General features: G+C 30.2%; 1 protein-coding gene across 1 annotated transcript; it reads left to right on the forward strand.

Moving 5' to 3' along the window:
• Nucleotides 1-1,194: 1,194 nt before the first annotated feature.
• LOC107450944 (serine/threonine-protein kinase VRK1) lies at nucleotides 1,195-20,310 on the forward strand. The gene is made up of 11 exons (XM_043046624.3): nucleotides 1,195-1,454; nucleotides 5,545-5,688; nucleotides 6,629-6,675; nucleotides 8,632-8,701; nucleotides 10,792-10,988; nucleotides 11,077-11,175; nucleotides 12,257-12,386; nucleotides 16,729-16,849; nucleotides 18,297-18,355; nucleotides 19,110-19,258; nucleotides 19,941-20,310. Exons 1-11 carry the CDS (start codon nucleotides 1,442-1,444, stop codon nucleotides 20,139-20,141), a joined length of 1,230 nt encoding a protein of 409 aa, XP_042902558.2. The 5' UTR covers nucleotides 1,195-1,441; the 3' UTR covers nucleotides 20,142-20,310.
• Nucleotides 20,311-20,529: the final 219 nt, after the last annotated feature.

Here is a 20,529-nt window from a genome sequence, read left to right on the forward strand (position 1 = left end):
TAGAATGAAATAATAAAAACTTTCAATGGGAAAACGTAAAGGTCTTCATCAGTACACATCCTTTACGATAAATGAGATATTTATGAATAAAGAATAATTATCCTAAGATAAAAATTACTCTTTATAATGTGTCTATATCGCTAAAAAATAAAAGTGCAGTTGAAATTGAGATTGAAACAAAATAAAGCAGAAAACAAAGTTACCGGCATGAGGCAAAAGTAAAAAATGTTTTTAAAATAGATATACTAATTTAACAGTTAACAAAATTTTGCTGTAGAAAAAAATAGAATACAGTGCTTATTGCTTAAATTGTCGAAGTCAAGCATCACTGGCTGCGGTCAGTGTGCGGGTGGGTGACCACTTGGATCAGTCTGCGTAGGGACCGAGGGTGTGCGGTATTGGTCCTCGTTAAACTGTGCTAACGTAAAGTGCTCGACTTCGCGCGCAGGTCGTCGGGCTACCGAAGTGGGGGTGCCATCCCCTCCGCAGAGGATCAAAATTGTGATGGCATGTCTTCGGATCATCCTCCGGGATGTTTCCCAGACCGTCGCCAATAGCCCATTGTGCAGCTCTAGTACGACGTAAATTAACAACAAACAACTTACAATTTTACAACAAATTTTAAAAATATATTTGGTAGAAGAAATATGAAGCAAATAACATTTCAGTGCTACCATCTATGAGAAAAATCTAGATATCAAAAATAACTTGGAAAATTTATTTAATAAAATCCTTAATAGGAAGAAAATTTAATTAATAATAGAAAAAAATTAAAATTAATTTGAAAAAAGTTTAAATTTTAGAATAAATAAATCAAAAAGCATTCAAAATAGGTAACCATTTGTGTGTGTGTGTATATATTTTTTTAGACATTCAAAATTGCGCTCGAGTTAGTACACGGAGCCAGGATAGCTCGTCCAATGTACGAGAGGTTGTGAGTTTGATCCCGGCTGACCGAGATGACCCTCCGAGTATAAAATAGTGACTAATGCATGCTATAAATCTGTCGGGTCACGAAGTCCTCCAAGCTCCTATAAAAAATCAATATTTCTAGGGATACTGACTGGATCAGAGATTGAGCATGCTCTATTTCAGTTCAAAATTCCGATTTGCGGATGGGTTAAAGCCGGATGATCCTCAGGGATGTTTTTCCGATCATAGCCAATAGTGCGACGTAAATAAATGTACCAAACGGGATTTGATCGTGTCAGTAAAAAGTATCGAGAAGCTAATATTTCTTTGAAAGCTGTAAGCTGATCTCACAGTATTGATTAGAAGTTTCATTTTACTAATGGCAATTTCTTTTAATTCAAAAGTGCGGAAAAAGTAGTTTTCTTTGTAACTTCGTTTACATTGCTAATTGTAGTCATATGTGGTACAAAATTATGTATATATAACTTTCGCGTTTTTAGCATAAACAGTTTTAATATATATATTCTTTATGGCAGGAAGAGGTATTATTTTATTTTTAGCTATATCTCTAAACGAAAAGTTTCTTTCGCTTTGTATTTGAGTGTTGTGTTCATATTTTTCTGCTTAATAATATTTAATTTTTATATTTAGAATTTTTTTTTATTTTGCTTAAGCATTCCTTCTATCATTAGTACGATTGTAGTTTTTTTATTTCCTTGTTTTCTACATCTTTCAAATATAGTTTTGTATCTTAAATAAAGTAGATATGATTTGCATTTTTTTGTATTCCTCTCGTTCTAGAAATTCTTGCTTTCAATTAGTTGTAGTGCCTCCATGACAACTTTATCAAACACTGTGCCGTAAATTAAATTCCATTAATGCTATTAAAAATGAGCGTGTTCCTTTTGAGATTTTTTAAACTCCTGCTTACAATTTTTCCAACATTTTACCTGTATTTTTAAATTGCTTTAGAAATTGGAGTATAGAATTTAACTGTGCAAACTTCAATATGATTGTTGCTTTTAATTCTATGAGAAATTTGTGGTTATTGATTCATAAGTCATTTTTTTTTTTTGTAGTAATTTACTTTTCTACTCTTTGGCTATTTTTTTCATGCTGAAGTTGGCCTCAAAAAGTAGTCGATTTTTGTCTTATTTTTTACAAACATTTTTAGAACAACTGTAACACTTTAAAATGTTTTATGTTAACAAGCAATAGGTATTTAGGACATTTAACATCTCATAGTGCATAGCATTTTTAAAAAGTGCTTAAAGGTGCTTGTTTCCAATTTTCGTTTTTTAAAAGCCCTTAAAGGTGCTTTTTTTTCAGTAGGTTGTTTTACAAAATGCCTAATTTTCCCTTTTCGAAAATGAGATTTTTTCTTTTCCGTGTCTATTTTCGCCACGTTTTATGCAAAAGCGTGCTTTTCACATTGTATTATTCAACGTTTTCACAATTCATTTCGGCCTGTCGTCGGTCCATAGCTTATCAAAGCACCAATCATTTTACATACTTGATGAAATACTTGTGAGTCTGCATGTGCGTCTATTAAGCTAAGCTCGATGAGATTCTCATCTGCAACTCTGCTGAATTTTGCAGGCTATTTTCTCAATTTCAGGGTTTGTTTTCACCCCTCTGAAATTGAACCGAAAAATCTCTCAGGATCGTCAGAAACTAGTTGTTTTATCATGATCATGTAAAGTCTTTGAAAATTAGTTTGCATTTTATTTATGTATATAGTTTCTAAAAATATTTCTAGAGTGCTTAAAAGGTGCTTATTTTTTGTTTAAAAATTTGGCTACCCACCCTGCATCTGCATAAAACACAATTATAATCTCAAAGCTTTTCATAGCAACGAAAATAGCTCTTATCTGTAAACTTAATTAGTATTGGTTTTTCGGCATCATGAAAGGAGTGTGGCTTGTGCAAATCTTATATGCATTGCATAAAATCATGAAGTGAATGAGCTACCCTCTGATCCCAATAGCTATGTTTTCATAGAAATTCAGCAAAATAAGAAACAAACATTTTGGTAGCAAGATTTTTGCTTTATCTGACTATGCATGCTCTCAATTTTATTTGTAGGCTCACCAGTTTTGGAATTAATAAAATTTAATAAATTGCTTGACAGATTGTAGGAAATCTTCATATTTCAGACTAATATAGGATTTCCAGCTATCTTAGTTGATAGTTGTCCCAGGCAATATTTTTTAGGTAATAACTTCAAGCAAAGTCTCTTTTTTACTATCTTTGAGGGGAAAAAATTATTTAACCCTCACTTTTTCTATAACCATCGAACAACTGTCTACCATTTACTCTTCTATCATAATTATACTTTCAATTACCAAACTTGCTTTCATCAATTTCCACATCGATACCAGGACCTCGAATTATTTCACTCTTCATCACACATGCATCATTTCCAACTGCTCTACAAAAATTAAGACAATCAGTAGCAGTTTTTTCTTGATCTCGCATTCACTAAAAGATTTATAACAGCTTGATACACCTGCAAATATTAAAATCTTAATCACATTCATTTTACTCTCTTCAAATCCTTGCAGTGAAAGCATTTTTCTAATTTCATTTCGTTTATTGCAAAATCAACACATACCATTAATTAATGAAAATAAATATTAATGAGAAATATTGATCTCAAACATTTGTGCAGTGCTACATTAATTAAATTATATTTAAATCTGTTCTGATTTTAAAATAATGAAATTCTGAATTTGAAACTATTCTGAAATAGAAAATAGTATATTTTATTAATCTTGGCATTAAAATGTTTTTATTATGCTTGAGTAGTTAATAAAACTTGAATTAGAGTGGCTTATTTTGATTATTGCTCCTTTCTTAAAGTCTGGTATATGTATAATGTTCCAAAATATTTCCTAATATTTTCTTAAGCCAAGTATGAAGTATTATTAAAAGAAAAACCCTACTTTCTAATATCTTAATTTTTTTAGTTTAAAATTAGAAGGTAAATTGATCTATAGCCAAATTCCAAATAAACAAACACTGGTTTTGTTTCAATTACTAAGGAAAAAGATTATTAGTTTAAAAATAATAGAAATCGAACCAATTTTTATATTTATGTGTATTGATAAGTTTTTTTTTAATAATGGTGTGAAACAGAAGTAGTACATTATATGAATTCAGAATATTGAAATGAAATGATTTTTTTTTTTTTTTAAAGTTGGTAATAATAAAAAAATTTTCTTGATATAATTTTTTTCATTGAGAGTCAGAGGAAGCCACAGCTTTTGTTATCAAGATGACAGTGTTAGCATAAAACAGAGTTCCGACATGTGAAATCTTTGTTTTCATATCAGCAGCTTAAATCATAGTTATGCTTTAGAAGAAACAAAGAATACTATCTGTGTAACAATGTATATTGCTAAGTCGTAATTGTATATGACGAAAAGTGCTTGCAATCTTTCTTTTTTTTTTATTTAGCTTAATATTAATAAATATTTAATTAGTACTCAGGGGTCTGTTTAGAAGGAATTTGGGTCCAATACCATATTAAGTACATAAATCAGAACCACATATATCTTTTTTGCTCATTAAATGTTGTTAAAAAAAACTATTGTTTGCTTACACTGTTAGTAAGTACCGCTTATTTCTGTGCCGTTACAAGACGGAGCAGAAGCATGACGTGACTGATTCGCACAGACCCTTCACAAAATATTTTAACTTAAAAACAGACCCTTTACAAAATAATTTATCTTCATTATTTTGTTAATCGAATAAACCCTTCCCAGGAGGGGGTGGGAGAGAGAAAGACAGGTGTAAGCAAACTAAATTTTGTCTTCGGCAGATGCTTCTTCCTTTATTCGTCCAAAATGAATATTCTGCATTCAGCAGTATATGTTAAATATAGTACAGAAACCGTTATCTGGAAATCAGAAAACCAAAAAACCGAAACGAAATTCGATAAATTTTCCCGCCATTTAAAAAAAAAAAAAAAAATTCCTCATAAGATTTTTCTTTCTTTTTTGAAAGATGTTTACCTTACCATCATTTTGGAAATAATCATTAGCGTATTACTTCACCGTTTTTTCTTTTTTTTAAGATTATTTCCTAAAAAATATTTTTAGTTGGGTTTAACAATTAAAAAAAAATTGCTTTTTGTAGCGATTCAGAAAACCGGAAAAATCAGTTATCCGGAATAGCAATGGTCCCGATCGTTCCGGATAATCAGTTCCCTACTGTACCAAATATTTATATGTTGCATCGCTAATTTAGTAGCTGCAATTGCAGTTTATTTTTTAAATTTTTTTTTTTTTTTTTTTTAAATTATAATTTTGAAGTGTTGAGCATAATCTTGTATGTCTTTACAATTTAAAAACTCCTTGAAAAAGTTTTTTTGCAATAACGGACCCTATTTGCACAAATTCATAAAAGCAAACCCTGGTTGAAGGAATGTGACTTAGCGTTTATTTTATATTCACAAATTACGAGTAATTTTTTCACAATTTTACAAAAACAGACCCCTGGTACTTAATAGAATGAAGTACTAAATTAATAATACTAAGTACACGTAATTTTTAATAAATATCTGTCAATATGTTATATTTTTAAGTCTTATTAATATCTTAATTTTGATTGATATTTTAATAAATTTAGGTGGAGCTCGTAAGAAAACTGCCGCAAAAGGATATCAGTTGCCTGAGCCTATACCAGAAGGATATGAAATATCTGATACCACTAAAAAGAGCTGGCTTATCGGCACACAAATTGGATCTGGAGGTTTTGGGACTGTATACTTTGGTAAGTGCTTAAGAATGGTATTTATGTATAACATATATTTGTCAGAGTGTGCTGCATGTAACGAAACTATTGTCATTGGTAGGTACTTTCTTTGTATTGTAATGTGCTACTACCTTTTTGGAAAAAATGAATTTTTGAGTAGCATGATGCAAAAAAAACACTAGTTTTTAAATATTCCTCATGATTACTTTTAATATTAATTTAAAAGAACAAGTTTCAAATGCAGCTAATTTTCCTCATTGATGTAAAGCTTATTGAAGTCAGTCTGAGGAACATAACTCTCTATGTCCAGGAAAAGATTAAAGAGGTTTAGATACTTAATGAAACTACAAGTATTTGATAATTTTTTAGCATTTCTTTATTCACTGTTAGAAAAGCAGAATGAGGCCTAAAAAGTAGAATGTTGAAAAGAAAAAATTAGTTTAAAAAAAATATTTGTAATAATAAATTAAATCTTCTAAACATAATTAAAAGTTTTTCTTCAATAATTCACCATGTTTAAATAAACCAATTATTATTCTAAACTATTTTTAAGTAGTAAAAATTATTGACTACATTTCAAGACTAATTAATATTCACATTTAAAAAAAAAAATAGCTGTAACAACTACTGCTATAGGATAGTTTTTTTCATTGGTGAAATTGAACTCTTGGACAAAATTTTGTATTTATAAGATTTTAAAGTAAATAAAGCAAATTTTTATATTAAAATTATTCTCTCTTTTTATTTCTTTAAAGAGGTGGAAAAAAATCTAAATACAAATAAAAAAAAATTTAAGAACCAACTAATCATTGAATCAAAAGTTATCTCTCTTTTTTTTCTCACTGTATGGAATAAAAGAGAGAATGCTCTTTAAGTTCTTTTAAATTAAGTCTATAGTTATGATTTGAAGTTTGAATTTCTCTATAACTGAAGAATTGATTTATCTTTATTATTATAGCCTCATCTAAAGAAAAGCCCAAGGAAATGAATTATGTTATTAAAATAGTGAGTATTAGTTCAAAGCATTCTTTTTCGTCATTTGTATTATATTATGTGGTTGTTTATATTGTTTTCAAAATGCTAGAACCTGATGCTATGTCACTACCCTTAACTTTAGATTGTTTATTATTTAGCATTGTTACCACCATAATTTATAATAGTTCTACCAGCAAAATTTAATAATTTGTACTATTTCATGGGCTTTCTTTTTTGCTTTTTCAAAGCTTAACAGTATCTTTATGAAAATGAATTAAATGTGCCTTTTTTCTTCTTGTATAACCTTATTTAATTCATTTCAATTATTGCATTCAGGATACTTTCAGCAAATTTTTCATCAAGAGCTTTCATCTAAGTCATCTATAATTAGATAGTTATTAGATCAAATATCAGGTGTTCTTGTTAGAACGTTGACTTTATATTATACCCATTACAATTTGTGATGCACTCATCATGAATCTTTACTGAATTTGTTAATCTGATAAAGTGCAAGATTTTTCCTGTGTTTTGCATCATTGCCATGAATTTTGTTTAGACAAAATCAAATGAATAGTAAAAAAAATTTAAATTAGACTAATAATTCAGACATCAAACGGATATATATCTCAGGTTTGATTTGAAAGCAGTTACCTACAATAGCAATAATATCAAGAGCTAAAAGTATCCGGTAAGGTTGAGATGCACAAGCTGCTGTCTGCTATGTATTGATGTGCCGCTTGCGTAAGCTTCCAAACACTATAAAATTATTATTTTTTAAAATATGTGTTTAAAATTTTGAATTGCATATTTGAGTCTTCACTTTTTGATGCGATCACTTTGCAGTTATTGTCTTATGTAGTTTCTCAAACGTTTTTTAAAACAGTTATTGCTACATAATTCATTGTTTTGAAATCCCTATATTTTTAACATGATACACGAATTTCAAATTTGAGTAGTCACTTTTCTATCTGCTTTATTTTTGCCGATTTTATCTTAAATCCATATGACATTCCAAAAAAATAATAAAATTTAAATCTTTTTTTCTATTCATAACTATTAATTTCAAAGTGGTTACTTAAATCCTAATATATACTTAAGCTATGTTTTTATTATGATATGCGAACTTACCTAATCGCAAAATCCCTTTTTTTATATTCAATTTTCTCTCTCAAGTGTAAGTAATATTCAAAAATAGATCAAAGTCTTGTGGTAAATTGAATGGAATTTTCGTCTTAATTTTTATGAGCAGGGCGAAATTTAGTAGCTCTTTGAGTTAAATCTTTCAATGTTACGTAATCTTTCAATTCTTCTTCAGTGGAGCATTATTGGCTTTTTCTTCGAGTAGACGAATTAATAATTCTGACTTTAAATTATCAGTCACATTTTTGGCCTTAAAAGATCTTTCTAGGGATTTGGAAAATAATATAAAATTTTCAGATTTGATGGAAACAGGTAATGTTAATGTTTCACACCACATATTAAACTTTCTAAATCTTTTTTCACAATTAGTTCAAGTCCTACACTAAGCTGGGACACTAACTCTAACTGTTTTTATTTTAATTCTTCAATTTTCTTTCATTAGTAATATAATCTAACATTACTAAGACAAACGTGGAATCATTTTTATATGCATCAGAATTTTCTATCAGAGTTTTAATTTCTATCACTGTTACATTTTCCATGTTTCAATATTCAGTTCAATTGTTAATCTGTATTCTAATTTAAGGATGGCTGTAATATGACACACATGCCAAATTTAATGCTGCAGAAAGTTTAAATTAACTTTAAATGAAATTTGAAACAAATATTTTCTTAATCAGCAATAAACATAGAATTGCAAGTTCCTATCCCTGCTTGTTCTATCTTGTTACTACAGGTGTGTTCAAGTCTATAAAGAGATGAAAAATCATTGTGAATCTTTGTTTTATATGATTTATATACTTTATAATAATATGTATAAGTTTATAATAACATTTATTTTTAAAGGAATATCATGCTAATGGGCCACTTTTTGCTGAAATGCATTGCTATCAAAACATTGGAAAGCCTGCTCGTAGTAAGTGTAATTCTTTCAAACTCTATATTACTCATCTCTTTCTCCCATCGCATGGCTGAGTGGTTTAAAGATTCCTCAAATTATCCTAAGACTGACTCTGCTGCATGCAGACTTGTGAACTTTTTTTTCTTTTAAGAAAACAGTAAACAATTAAAAGCAAGATAGAGCTCTAATTAAAGGCAAGATAAAGAAGAGCTAAAAATGTTCTTTCACATGAATGAGTTGTTTGGAAAGACATCAGGGCTTTCATGGGTAACTCTGAAAAAAATTTCCTGTAAGTGACTTCAAAAATTTGGAAGAGACTCATTCTTGTAAACAAATTTCAAGGCTCTATCTGTGAAAATTTGCATTAGCTGTTGTTCTTCTAATGATGCGTTTACTTTTAATGAGATGTTCACTTAGAGTCTGTTTTTACCAGGGCTTATCTATGTAAACAGCAAGGATTCCGTGTAGCTAAGCTGTAAAATTTCTTGAACTCAAGCTCTGAATTCTGAAATGTGCCCCCTCATTAATCCATCTCCATCTGTGCCTATGTCAATACATTTTGTCGTGTTAACTTTATGAATAGTCTTTAACTCCTTTAAGATGTTGAATATTTCATCAGCAATTGTATAAATTACATTTGCCACAGGTAATAAATCTTCCAATATATCTTTGTTACACAACAACCTTTTTAATTATTTTGAAATTGTGCTAGAGCCCCTGTGAAACTTATTGTACTATTTCATATTGTTTAAGTATTTTGTTTTTACATAATACATATAAATTGAAACAAATCCATTGTGCAAAATAGAATTCAATACTTATTTAGTATTATTTTCAAATATTTCTATATTTCTTGAATTAAAAGAGGTTTTAAGAAAGAATCCCCTCAACTTGAAAAAAAAATTTAAGCAAAATAAATTACCAACAGTAAGCAGTTTAAAAACTCAAGTTTTTGAATTTTTCAGGTTGAAATAACATTGTATTGAAGTATCTGAATTCTAAATACCACATGCAAATGCATGGTGCCAACTACCGCAACGGAGAAGTAACTTTATATAATAACTATATTTATGATGAAATATGCTCAAATAAATTGTATCAAATAGTGACTATTTAAATTCGGGATTAGAAACTCTCGTGTTGTATTAACATTGTAGTTAAAGTAAGGAGATCGTAAAAATTGCGAAGAAAAACATTGCAATAATTGCAACACAAAAGATTAAATTTACAATGAACTTAGCAAAAGTAAAGTGTGGCAATAAGTAATTATTGTAGTGCTTAATTTAAAATTCGCTTGTCATAATAAAATTGGAATTTTTCAAACTAATTAAGAATGCATCTCAGAAACTGCTGAAAAAGTTATTGAAAAATGTGTATTTACAATGTAATCCTCACAAACTAAGTCCGGCAAAATGTGATCACTTAAATGTGCGATTTATGACGCAAGATTCATAATAAATGTATCGGAAATTTATAAACCACATGCAAATAAGTAGTTAAAAATACTAAAAAAACTATCTAAATGTAGCTTAGATTTTAAATGGGCAATTTGAAATTTGCATATCGTAACAAAAATTCTGGATTTTCAAAATCACATGGTAAATTATAGCAATAACTAATAAGATTTTTCTTAAATAAGTTACTGTATAGGTGAGGTATTCTTCATTGGTTGGTAATTTAATTATAAATCTTATTTCAAAATATTCTGTTAAATACAAAACATGTATGGTATATAAATTGATATGATATTGATTTTTTGTACATGAAATTTTCAAGGTTTTTCACTTAGTGTCACTATCACCCCTGGATATTCAAGTGCTTAAAAGGTGCTTATTTTTTGTTGTAAAATATGATTTCGCTCCTTATCGGAAATTTTTTCTCCTAAAGTTTGAAAGATATTAATAAATCTCCCTCTGATTTAAAAAATTTTCACATATTTAAAATGACACTAAATATCTAAGTTTAATACTAAATATCTGTATACATCTAAATATCTAATACTAAATATCTGTATTTTCTAATTATATATATATTTATTTATTTAATTATATTATATATATATAATTATAATATATTTCTAATTACATATTATGTTGCTTAAACAGTTGAAGAGTGGATAAAACAAAAAAAGCTTCCTTATTTGGGTCTTTCACCTTGTCATGGATTTGGTTCTTTTGAGTATAAAGGATCCAAGTATCGTTTTATGGTGTTAGAAAAATTTGGAAAAGACCTACAAAAATTATTAGAAGAAAATAATCGTAAATTTCCTCCTGAAACAGTTTACAACATTGCTTTATCTGTGGTAAGTTCATTTTTAGTTTTCTTTTCCTTTTTTTTTTTTGTGTGTGTTTTTATAAGTTTTTTAAATGCATTTATTTATTAATTTACAGATAAATGTTTTAGAATACATCCACAGTAATGGTTATATTCATGGGGATGTGAAGCCTGCAAACTTATTGCTGGGTCCTAATAAGAAAACTGAAAATCAAGTAGGTATCTTTATTTTATATTTATTACTTCTTACGAAATATTTTATTTATTATGCACAAAGTTATTAACTGATTTTTCACAAATAGGGACATTTTACACAAAATATGTACTTACTACTGTTTTTTGTAAATTTTTGTTTAAAAAAAAATCAGGTCCTTATTTTAACAGATTAAACAAATTAGTTCTCCTAATTAGTTCTAGTTTCATTGATTGTGAGAGATGTATCAAAATGTGAAAATGTAAACTTATTTAATTACAATTTATTTAAATGCTACAATCCTTAGTTTCACCATGGAATATATATGTATTTCTGTCACATGACCTGTTTAACAGATCTTGGATATTTTAATAGCGCGGGTTTCACATTTTCAATAGATTTCTCTCGCTGAGCTACAGTTTTTCTTTTTAAAACTATATTTTTAGTCCATTTTTTGCCAAAATGTAAAATTTTACTTGTGTTATATATAACAGGGAGCCACATAAATGTTGCGACAAACTTCTTGGGGAGCTAGGGCACATCATCCGGATTAAAATTGCGTAGGAACCCGTGCCTGAAAATGTTATACACTGCTAGAGTAGCTCCCCTATTATGAACTGTTTCTTTGTGTGCTTCTGAACAGATCATGCAAAGACATTTTCACATGTAGGTTCCTGTGCAATTTTAATCCTGAAAATTGATCACGCTTTGGAAGTTGTTGTGGGGGACATTTTATTCCCAATAACTTACAAATTTTAGAACAGTCAAATTTTTATTTCTATATATTACATAAAAAAAAGTACAACTTAAAATTGTAAATAAAAACATTAAAACGATTAAATTCTCTTAACAATTACTTCTTAACTAGGCTGAATGTAGCAAATTTCTTTATTTATTACATATTTTAAATGAAATCATATGCATAACTTATGTAACTGATAGAATTTTGTATTAGAAAAATCTAATATTTAGATACATTTTTCTATGAGTTGCTTCTCTTCTGCTTCCTTTCAATCTCTGCTTTTAACGTAGTCAATGATTAATTTAAATGTATGAATCATTTAAAGTATTAATTGTAGATGCAATTTGTGTTTCTTTTTTAGGTTTATTTGGTTGATATGGGTTTAGCTTGTAAATATATGCGAGATGGATCTCATAAAAAAGAAGAGCCTGATCCTAAAAAGGCTCACAATGGAACTCCAGAATTTACTAGCAGAGATGCTCATAGAGGGTGTTAGTATTAGTTTATACTTTTGTATTTCAAAATGTCTAAACCTCCCTCTTTTTATGTGTTGCTTACTGACAGAGGAATAATTGCTTAAAATGTTCATTTGTTGAATCTCTTATCCACCATCTACTATCAATTATCTAAAGATAATTGTTAGTGGAATAGATTACCATTTATTGATAAATGTTTGAATGATGCTTTTTCTTTTTTTCTATATATATGTACAGTTGGAAAAAAAACAATGAGAACGCTCCTTTTAAACATTGTGCTTCTAGCTCTTGGCAAGCATCAGTCACGTCATGCTTCTGCTCCGTCTTGTAACGGCACAGAAATAAGCGGTACTTACTATCAGTGTAAGCAAGCAATAGTTTTTTTTAACAACATTTAATGAGCAAAAAAGATATATGTGGTTCTGATCTATGTACTTAATATGGTATAGGAAATAGCAATGACATTAAGTCGCATGCAAGATGCCACAAAATTCAGAGCTGTCTGACTTGGAGGAATCGTAGAAATGGCCATCCTTAAACGGCATATCTAGTGAGTTAAACATTACAAAATAAGGCTATTGTGTTTAATAAGTGGAAGGTGAGTGGTGAACATCAGAATGTGCTTTGACTCAGCATATACACAAAACTGCCTGCTTGAGAGAGCAACGAATACTGTCTGAAGAAATTCATTAAAACCGTATTAAACCGATGCCCACATACTACAGGAGTTCCCAACATTTTTCCAGAGCTGTTGTTTTGATAAATGTAGTTCATAACAAAGCACATTTGCTTGATTTCCATGGTCATGATGCCAACCATAAACCTTTGATTTACAAAATCCAACTTCACTGCTTAGTTGAGGAGGTGTAAGGTTTGTCAAAAGTGGACTGTAGATTGTTAGAAATATGATCGATAATCGCGTCAAATCAGCTAGATCTATGAAAGTTATGAGTTCATCAGAAGTGGTAACAAACTATTTTTTTTTCTAGCTGGAGAGGCCAATTACTATTCAGCTTTTCACCTGCTTGTACAATAACTTATGCAGGATGCTGAATAGAATTTTTATTTCACGCTTCACAATCGTCGGAATAAATATTTCTTTCTGGAAGAGCTTTGTTTTATGAGTTCAGCCTCTGTGTAAATCACTCTGCAATTTATTGACTGTTGGGGAAAAAGGTCCATTGAAAACAGAATAGATGAGTAAAAACTGATTTTCTGGAGTGATGAATCAAGGTTCAGTCAGAAGGCAGTTTCTGGGTCCTTATGCCAAAATGCACTGTTCATCTACCATAAAGTTTGGTAGTTTTGGAATAATGGTGTAAGGATGTTTCTTGTGGTATGGACTGGGTTCCTTGATCCCAATTCATTGTCATCGTCGATTCTTACTCCACTGTTCTTGAAAATAATATGCTTCTTACGCTGTAGCAATTTTACAGGTTAGACAACGAAGTGCACTGAAAAAACTAGCCTTCTTTGAGTCCTATAGAAAATCTCTAGTAGGAGTTGGTCGTCGAAAATCAATAAGAGAATTTACGTATCTTCTCCAAGCTGAGTGGGAGAAAATACCACTATAAACAAATTACTTTTGCAAATGCCCATTGTGTGCTGAGGGTCATGGAGAGTAAGGCTTATGGTTTCATGACCAATGATAGGACAGTGATAACATGGTCAGTGTTGTGTTCTAGCCACTTTTACTTTCTAGACCAGCTGATACCCATTGATCTGAAGCTGTTTCAGCTTCAACACAGTCGTTCACATGCCTTTTTATTACCTAGTTCAAAATTAAAAAATTTGTATGCATTATGGAATTCACAAGATATTTATAAAGCAGGGTTTCCGCTACGGTAGCTTTTTTCGCAAAATGCGAAAAGACCCCTCAAAAATGCTAAAATTCAACGAAGCATTTTCGCATTTTTGCTAAAGGATTTTACTAAATTCCATTAAAAAAAAGGCTTCCGCGAAAAATCATGACGCTAACATCCATGAAAAAAACTTGATCAAACAAGAAGGAGAAAAAATCTAAATATCTTTCGCAAGAAGAACCATGACGCTAGCGTTCACGAAAAAAACGAGATGAAGCATAGCGATCAACAAAAATGGCTAGAATATATGATATATATATTTGTTAATGATTAATATTTAGGGCCCTGAAAGTGCATTTAACTTTCAAGAAGCATTTGTAAAATGGGCAAACATGAAAGAAAGGAAGATTGTTAATTATAAACCAAAATGTTTTGATAAATAATAAATGTGTTTTTTTTTTGTTATAGGTATTCTTTTTGATATTCTTGTACATTAAGCTATTCTTTGTCAGATAACTTACAGTACTTGTTTGATATAAAGTAATTTTATGAGCCTAATGGCATTTTGCTAAAACTTTTTTTCAGATTTTAGCTTTTTTGCTAATGAATTTTTAGACTCAGCTTAAACCCTGTTATAAAGTAATATAAACCAAATATTACTAATAAATTGTGAATTACTAGGAGACAGAGCCCGCTGTTCTCTACCTGACACCAACTCTCTCCCTGCATGCACTCATACAGTTCCTTTGCTAAGCTGTAATCAGCCTTCTGTCACACTTACAGTTCTTTAGAAAGACCTAGGTCTTATACCAACCAACAGCATGTCTACTGTTTAGAGGTCATCTTGTAAAAAAAATGCCATAGTATGGAAAATTTTGGAATAAATAAAGATTATGTGGGAAAAAGAGACTGAGTCTTGATATTTATGATATTGCAAGAGTTAAAAAAGGAAATACACTGGTTATCATAAATTAAGGAAAATTCACAAAAATCGCGATAACTCAAGAAATTACACATGGAATTTTATGAAACTTACCCACAATATACAACACATAGTAAGGTATTAAACAACATAAAAAGAAATTATCAGACATTAATAGTAGTATAGAAATTAGCACATGTATAAAATAAACAAATTGGAAGTATCGGTTTGCAATAGAAAAAGTACCTTTAATATGGAATATGATTGCCTCTAGAAGCAATACAGCACAAACAGCGATGTGTGATGCTTTCAATTATGCGGTCTATCAGTTCAATAGGAAGTGAGAGCCATTGCTCTTGTAAAGCAGTTGCAAGGGTCTGAGGGGGCGGATTGATGGCAGATACACGCCTCCCTAGAGCATCCCAAACGTGCTCGATAGGATTCAAGTCCGGGGATCGAGCTGGCCACTCCATGCGAGTAATTGTTTCCTGTTGAAGATAATCATCAACAATGCGAGCTCTGTGTGGTCTTGCATTATCGTCCTGTAACAGGAAGCAATCACCAATTGCCCCGGCATATGGGCGCACATAAGCATCAAGGATGTTGTCTCGATAAACCTGAGCATTCACGGTTCCCCTTGGAAAGACATGGAGGTATGTGCGCCCTCCTAAGGATATGCCTCCCCAAACACAGACACTGCCTCTTCCGTATGCATCTCTTTCACGGATGTTTGATGGATGATAACGGGTCCCAGGTTCTCTCCATATCAAATAACGTCTACTGTCACTTTCTAGACTAAACCTGGACTCATCCGTAAAGAGAACAGGCCTCCATTGATCTGACGTCCAGTGGACATGTTGTCGGGCCCACTGCAAACGGTCTCTCCTATGGCGTGATGTGAGCGGCACGCAAATGGCTGGTCGTCTCGCATACAGACCACCTTCGTGGAGCCTTCTGCGCACAGTTGACGTTGACACCAACCTTCCGGTGGCTGCAGCAAGAGAGGATCTAAGATGTGTCGGAGTAGCGGTTCTATTCCTGCGTGCACTTAATGTCAAATATCGGTCATCGGCACTGGTCGTAACAGTTGGCCGTCCTTGACTGAACCTCCTAGATGCCGAATCTGTGGTTTGAAATTGCCTCCAAAGTCTATGAACCACAGATGGACTCACATTTAGCCATCTGGCCACTTCTGATTGACTCTGCCCTGCCTCTAGTCTCCCGATGGCTCTCCATCGTAGTTCTTCAGGCAAATGATGCCTAGAGGTCATTATTACGAATTGGCTATCTCAGATTTTCAATGTCGCAATCACAGTAAAATTTGTGTGCTTTCTCTCAAACTTGGACTTTTATGCTCCAGGCAGATGACGTAAGCCGAGTGCAGCGCCACTAATTTGCATATTGCAATTTTACTCAGCTACTCTTAGTGGACAACATATGCAAATTTTGCACGGTTTGGCTTACTTTTGAAAGAGTTATCGCTATTTTTGTGATTTTTCCTTAATTTATGATAACCAGTGTAGTTGGACTTTTTTTTAAAAAATGTTTTATTTAGTAATTCAATTTGATGAAAATGAATACAAAATTAAATTTGAAAATAGTTAGATTTAACTTTTATTTGTACTTCCTGTAGGTTTTTCTAGACGAAGTGATCTAGAGTTACTTTGTTACAATATGTTACAGTGGCTTTGTGGTGAACTTCCTTGGGAATGCCACAAAGCAAACAATGTGAAACTTCAACAAGAAAAAGAGAGGTAATTATCTTTTAAAATTTTTTACTTATCTTTATAGCATATTTAAAAAATAGTCATAAATTTGTGGTGTGCAGTTACAAAAAAAAAAATGGATCACCCTTATAACTTTTGACTTGTTTGTTCCTTCTGTAAATGCTATGGGGCAAGGTCTCGAAGAAATATTTTAAATTGTTAACTTAACACTTAACTGCAATCATGACAGAATATGCTTATTTTGATGAAAAAATGCACTTTTGCAGGAGAAACACCATTTTTTTTATTGCATTCAATTTTAGCATCCAAAAATAATCCCTGATACCAAATTTCATGAAATTCTGACAGTTAAAGATGAGGGCCTAAAAAGACTATTGAACATTTGACACCTATTTTGGGCATTGGTAGAAATAGATTTACTTAAAGTATCACTTGGGAATTGTGCTGCCTTTAAGTAATTCATAGCGTAAACTTGCTGTTCAGTGTACTGTTAATGTTATTTGAAATTTAAAAGATAAATAAAAAGTGGTAGCAAGATTTTCAATGTTATTCATTGTGTAAACTTGTCAACCTGCGTGTTTAAAAAAAATAAGTCCACATATTAATAAAATAAATAAAAACTAAGTAAAGTATTTTGCTACTTTTTCTGGCTGTTTGAAATCAAATGAACTTCAGTTTTGCATTACAATTAACATAGCATTCTATTTCTGAGAATTTTTTTTATTTTAATTTTTGCGATGAAAGAAATGTTTTTTAAGACAGAAATAAAACTAATACAGTTGCTCCTGCATCCGCTGAATTATGAATTATTTCATCATAGCTTTTATCTTATAAAAGGACGAATACAAAATTATATAATGTGTGGTTAAAGAATTACTTCTGTGTTATCTACTGTGTGCATGTGCAAATTTCAAATAGTTCATCAAATATTTCCTTTCAAAATAATTCATAAACCTGAAAAATTGGTTAATAATAAAATTTTATTTTTAGCTAAAATGTATGTTAGGGCATGAGTGCATCCAACACTTGCAAGTATTTCAATTTTGGTTGAGGACTTAAAATAAATATTTTATTTATCATGGATGTAACATTGTTTTTAAGTATAAATGTGGCATTTTAAAAAGTGTAATATCTGATTATACTCAATTTTATTAATAATATTATATTTCTAGTGAGAATAAAGATTAAACCTTATCTTTAGGCGATACTTGATACAATTTTGTTTTTGCCACGATTTAAGTTTTCTCTTGTTTCACTCACTTTATATGTTTACATTCAAACACCGTGTACATAGTTAATTTTCTGTCCTTGAACGTAATTATGTAAAGTGAATTGCTTTTCTGTTGTGAAATTTCTCAGGGCAAGTAAATTTTATTAATACAAAAATTTATAATCTGCTTTAGTATGTAAAATTCAGTATTGGTGTATCTCCTTTATTTTTCTTTCATTGCTATAGTGTTTATTTTTTTATTAGGTTCATGAAGCACATTGATGACAGTTTAGATGAATTATTTGAAGATGAGGATTGCCCTGGTAAAAAATAAATACTGTTTTATATGTTGTAACATTATTAAATCAGCCTTACATCAATTAGTCGTTATTAAATTGAAAAATTCAATGAAACATGTGCAAGGAATGGGACAACGAAAAATCAGTTATGAGTTGCAATTCCAACCCATAGTCATAAAACTTAGTGACATGTTTACAGCTCTGCATTAGATCATTTTAAAATATTTTGTAAATATGCTACCTGTAGTAATATTTTTATGGTCATCTGAAAATTCTGTTGTGAAATTCTAATAAGCATTAAAATCAGTATATGTGCATCGAAATTATTTCTTCTCACTATTCTTAACTTTACGAGGTATTAGAAAATGGCAGGAACTGTGACATTTCCCTCATTAACTGGTAGGATTAAAATATTTCTATGTATGCATTTGACTGGGAAACAAAGAGTCATAGTATTATTAAAATTTAATAAATATTGCTATTACTAAAATTATTGATTAGTAAAATTATTACTAAAACTATTCTCATAAATTATTAATTACAATAGGTAGTTAAAAACATTGACTTAATAGGCAATAGTCAAAGCAGTTTGACTGCACACATTTGTGGTACTTCAGATAACTGAAGTATGTTTTCAAACTTGTGAGCATTAAAGCTCTTAAATTTAAATATTGCCCATAAAAAAATAAAAGACAAAACCACAAATGTCTAAAAAAAAATTCCTAGTTTTGTTTTTAGTTAAAAACAAATATAAAGGTATTTACTTTATTTTGTATAGTTGTCATCAGAAAGCTTCTAAGTTATGTTGGAGAGCTGAAATTTGAAGATGAACCAAGCTATGAATTATGCCGAAAAGTTTTGAAGGAGGAACTGAAAAAACTTGGATGTGAAAAAAGTTCTGTTTTAAACTTCAAAAGTCCTGCTAAGGTATATCTACTGTTGGAAAATATTTTAATATTTTTGGGCATTTTATGTTTAGATAATTTAATTTTACGATAAGATTTTTAAACTTCCAATCATACAAAAAAAAAAAAATTTGATGGATATATCTCTAAAATATTTTGTAATGATTATATTGTCTTGGATTTATTTTAAATTTATTAGTGTTCAACTATGTACCGGCACAATATTAACAGAAAAATTTTGGTAATTAAAAATTAAGCAAGTGGCATAGATTTTCTATTATGCTCTTTTCAAAATATATAAAAACTAGCAAAATGATGCTTTATGTTCATTAATTGACAAATGCTAAGATCATGAGAAAGTTATTTTGCTTTTTCTACATAGCTCACTTGGGAAATTTTTTTTTTAAATGTTAGTTTTAAAGTAACTTACCTTTCCTTCTAATTTAACAGTTTGTTACCTAGGTAGCTGTTTATTTATTAAAATATATATAAAAAGAAGTTTATTTCACTATGGGCAAATATTTCACCATTTAAAATATTTTTTCTGTGACCCTCTTCCAAATAACATTAAGCATTCCAATTATAAATTAAGCAAACTGAAAATTTAAATCGTTCTGTGAACCTTATTTTACCTCTATTGAAAATATCTATTAACATCCAACTTAAGGTTAAGTAATTTTTCTAAGTTAAATTTTATTTTTTAGAAAACGAAAGTCCCTGCAGCAAAGAAAGTTAAAACTGTGTCTGATAAAGAGAATACTAAAGGTGCAAAAGCTAAACAAGAAAAAAGGAAGTGTGAGACACCACCCGTACTAGATCCTGGAATAATACCTACTCCTGCCATGTTAGAAATTCTTCAAAAAAGATCTCAGGCTAAAGAAGCTAAAACTCGAAAAAAGAAGTGAAACACTGGACGATGTTTTTGCAATTTATTTTAACTGAAATTCTTTTATATAAATAAAATGTTTCCTTTCCATTAAAAGAACAAACTTAGTTTCTTCATAAACAAGAGATCTTTGCATTAAGATCCTTTTTTTTTTTCTTTTGTTGTCATTCCATAATAAAGGTTTTTTTATAAATAGGTGTCATATTCTTTTGCAAATGATGCTCTTTCTGCTTACCAGGTTTTCGATTTGTTTTACGACAATAACGGCTGTGTTTTATGCTTTATCTGTTTGAAATCAATTTAACAAGCTTGCCTATATTATGATGGTAGACGCTCATAATTAGGTTATTAAATTATTTTTTAAAATGTAAAAGAAAAGTGTGAAAATTGAAGCTATATTATATAAA

The sequence above is a fragment of the Parasteatoda tepidariorum genome, chromosome 7 (genome assembly GCF_982258835.1).
Source record: "Parasteatoda tepidariorum strain Cologne lab strain chromosome 7, Ptep-v5.0, whole genome shotgun sequence".
Classification (NCBI taxonomy): Eukaryota; Metazoa; Arthropoda; class Arachnida; order Araneae; family Theridiidae; genus Parasteatoda; species Parasteatoda tepidariorum.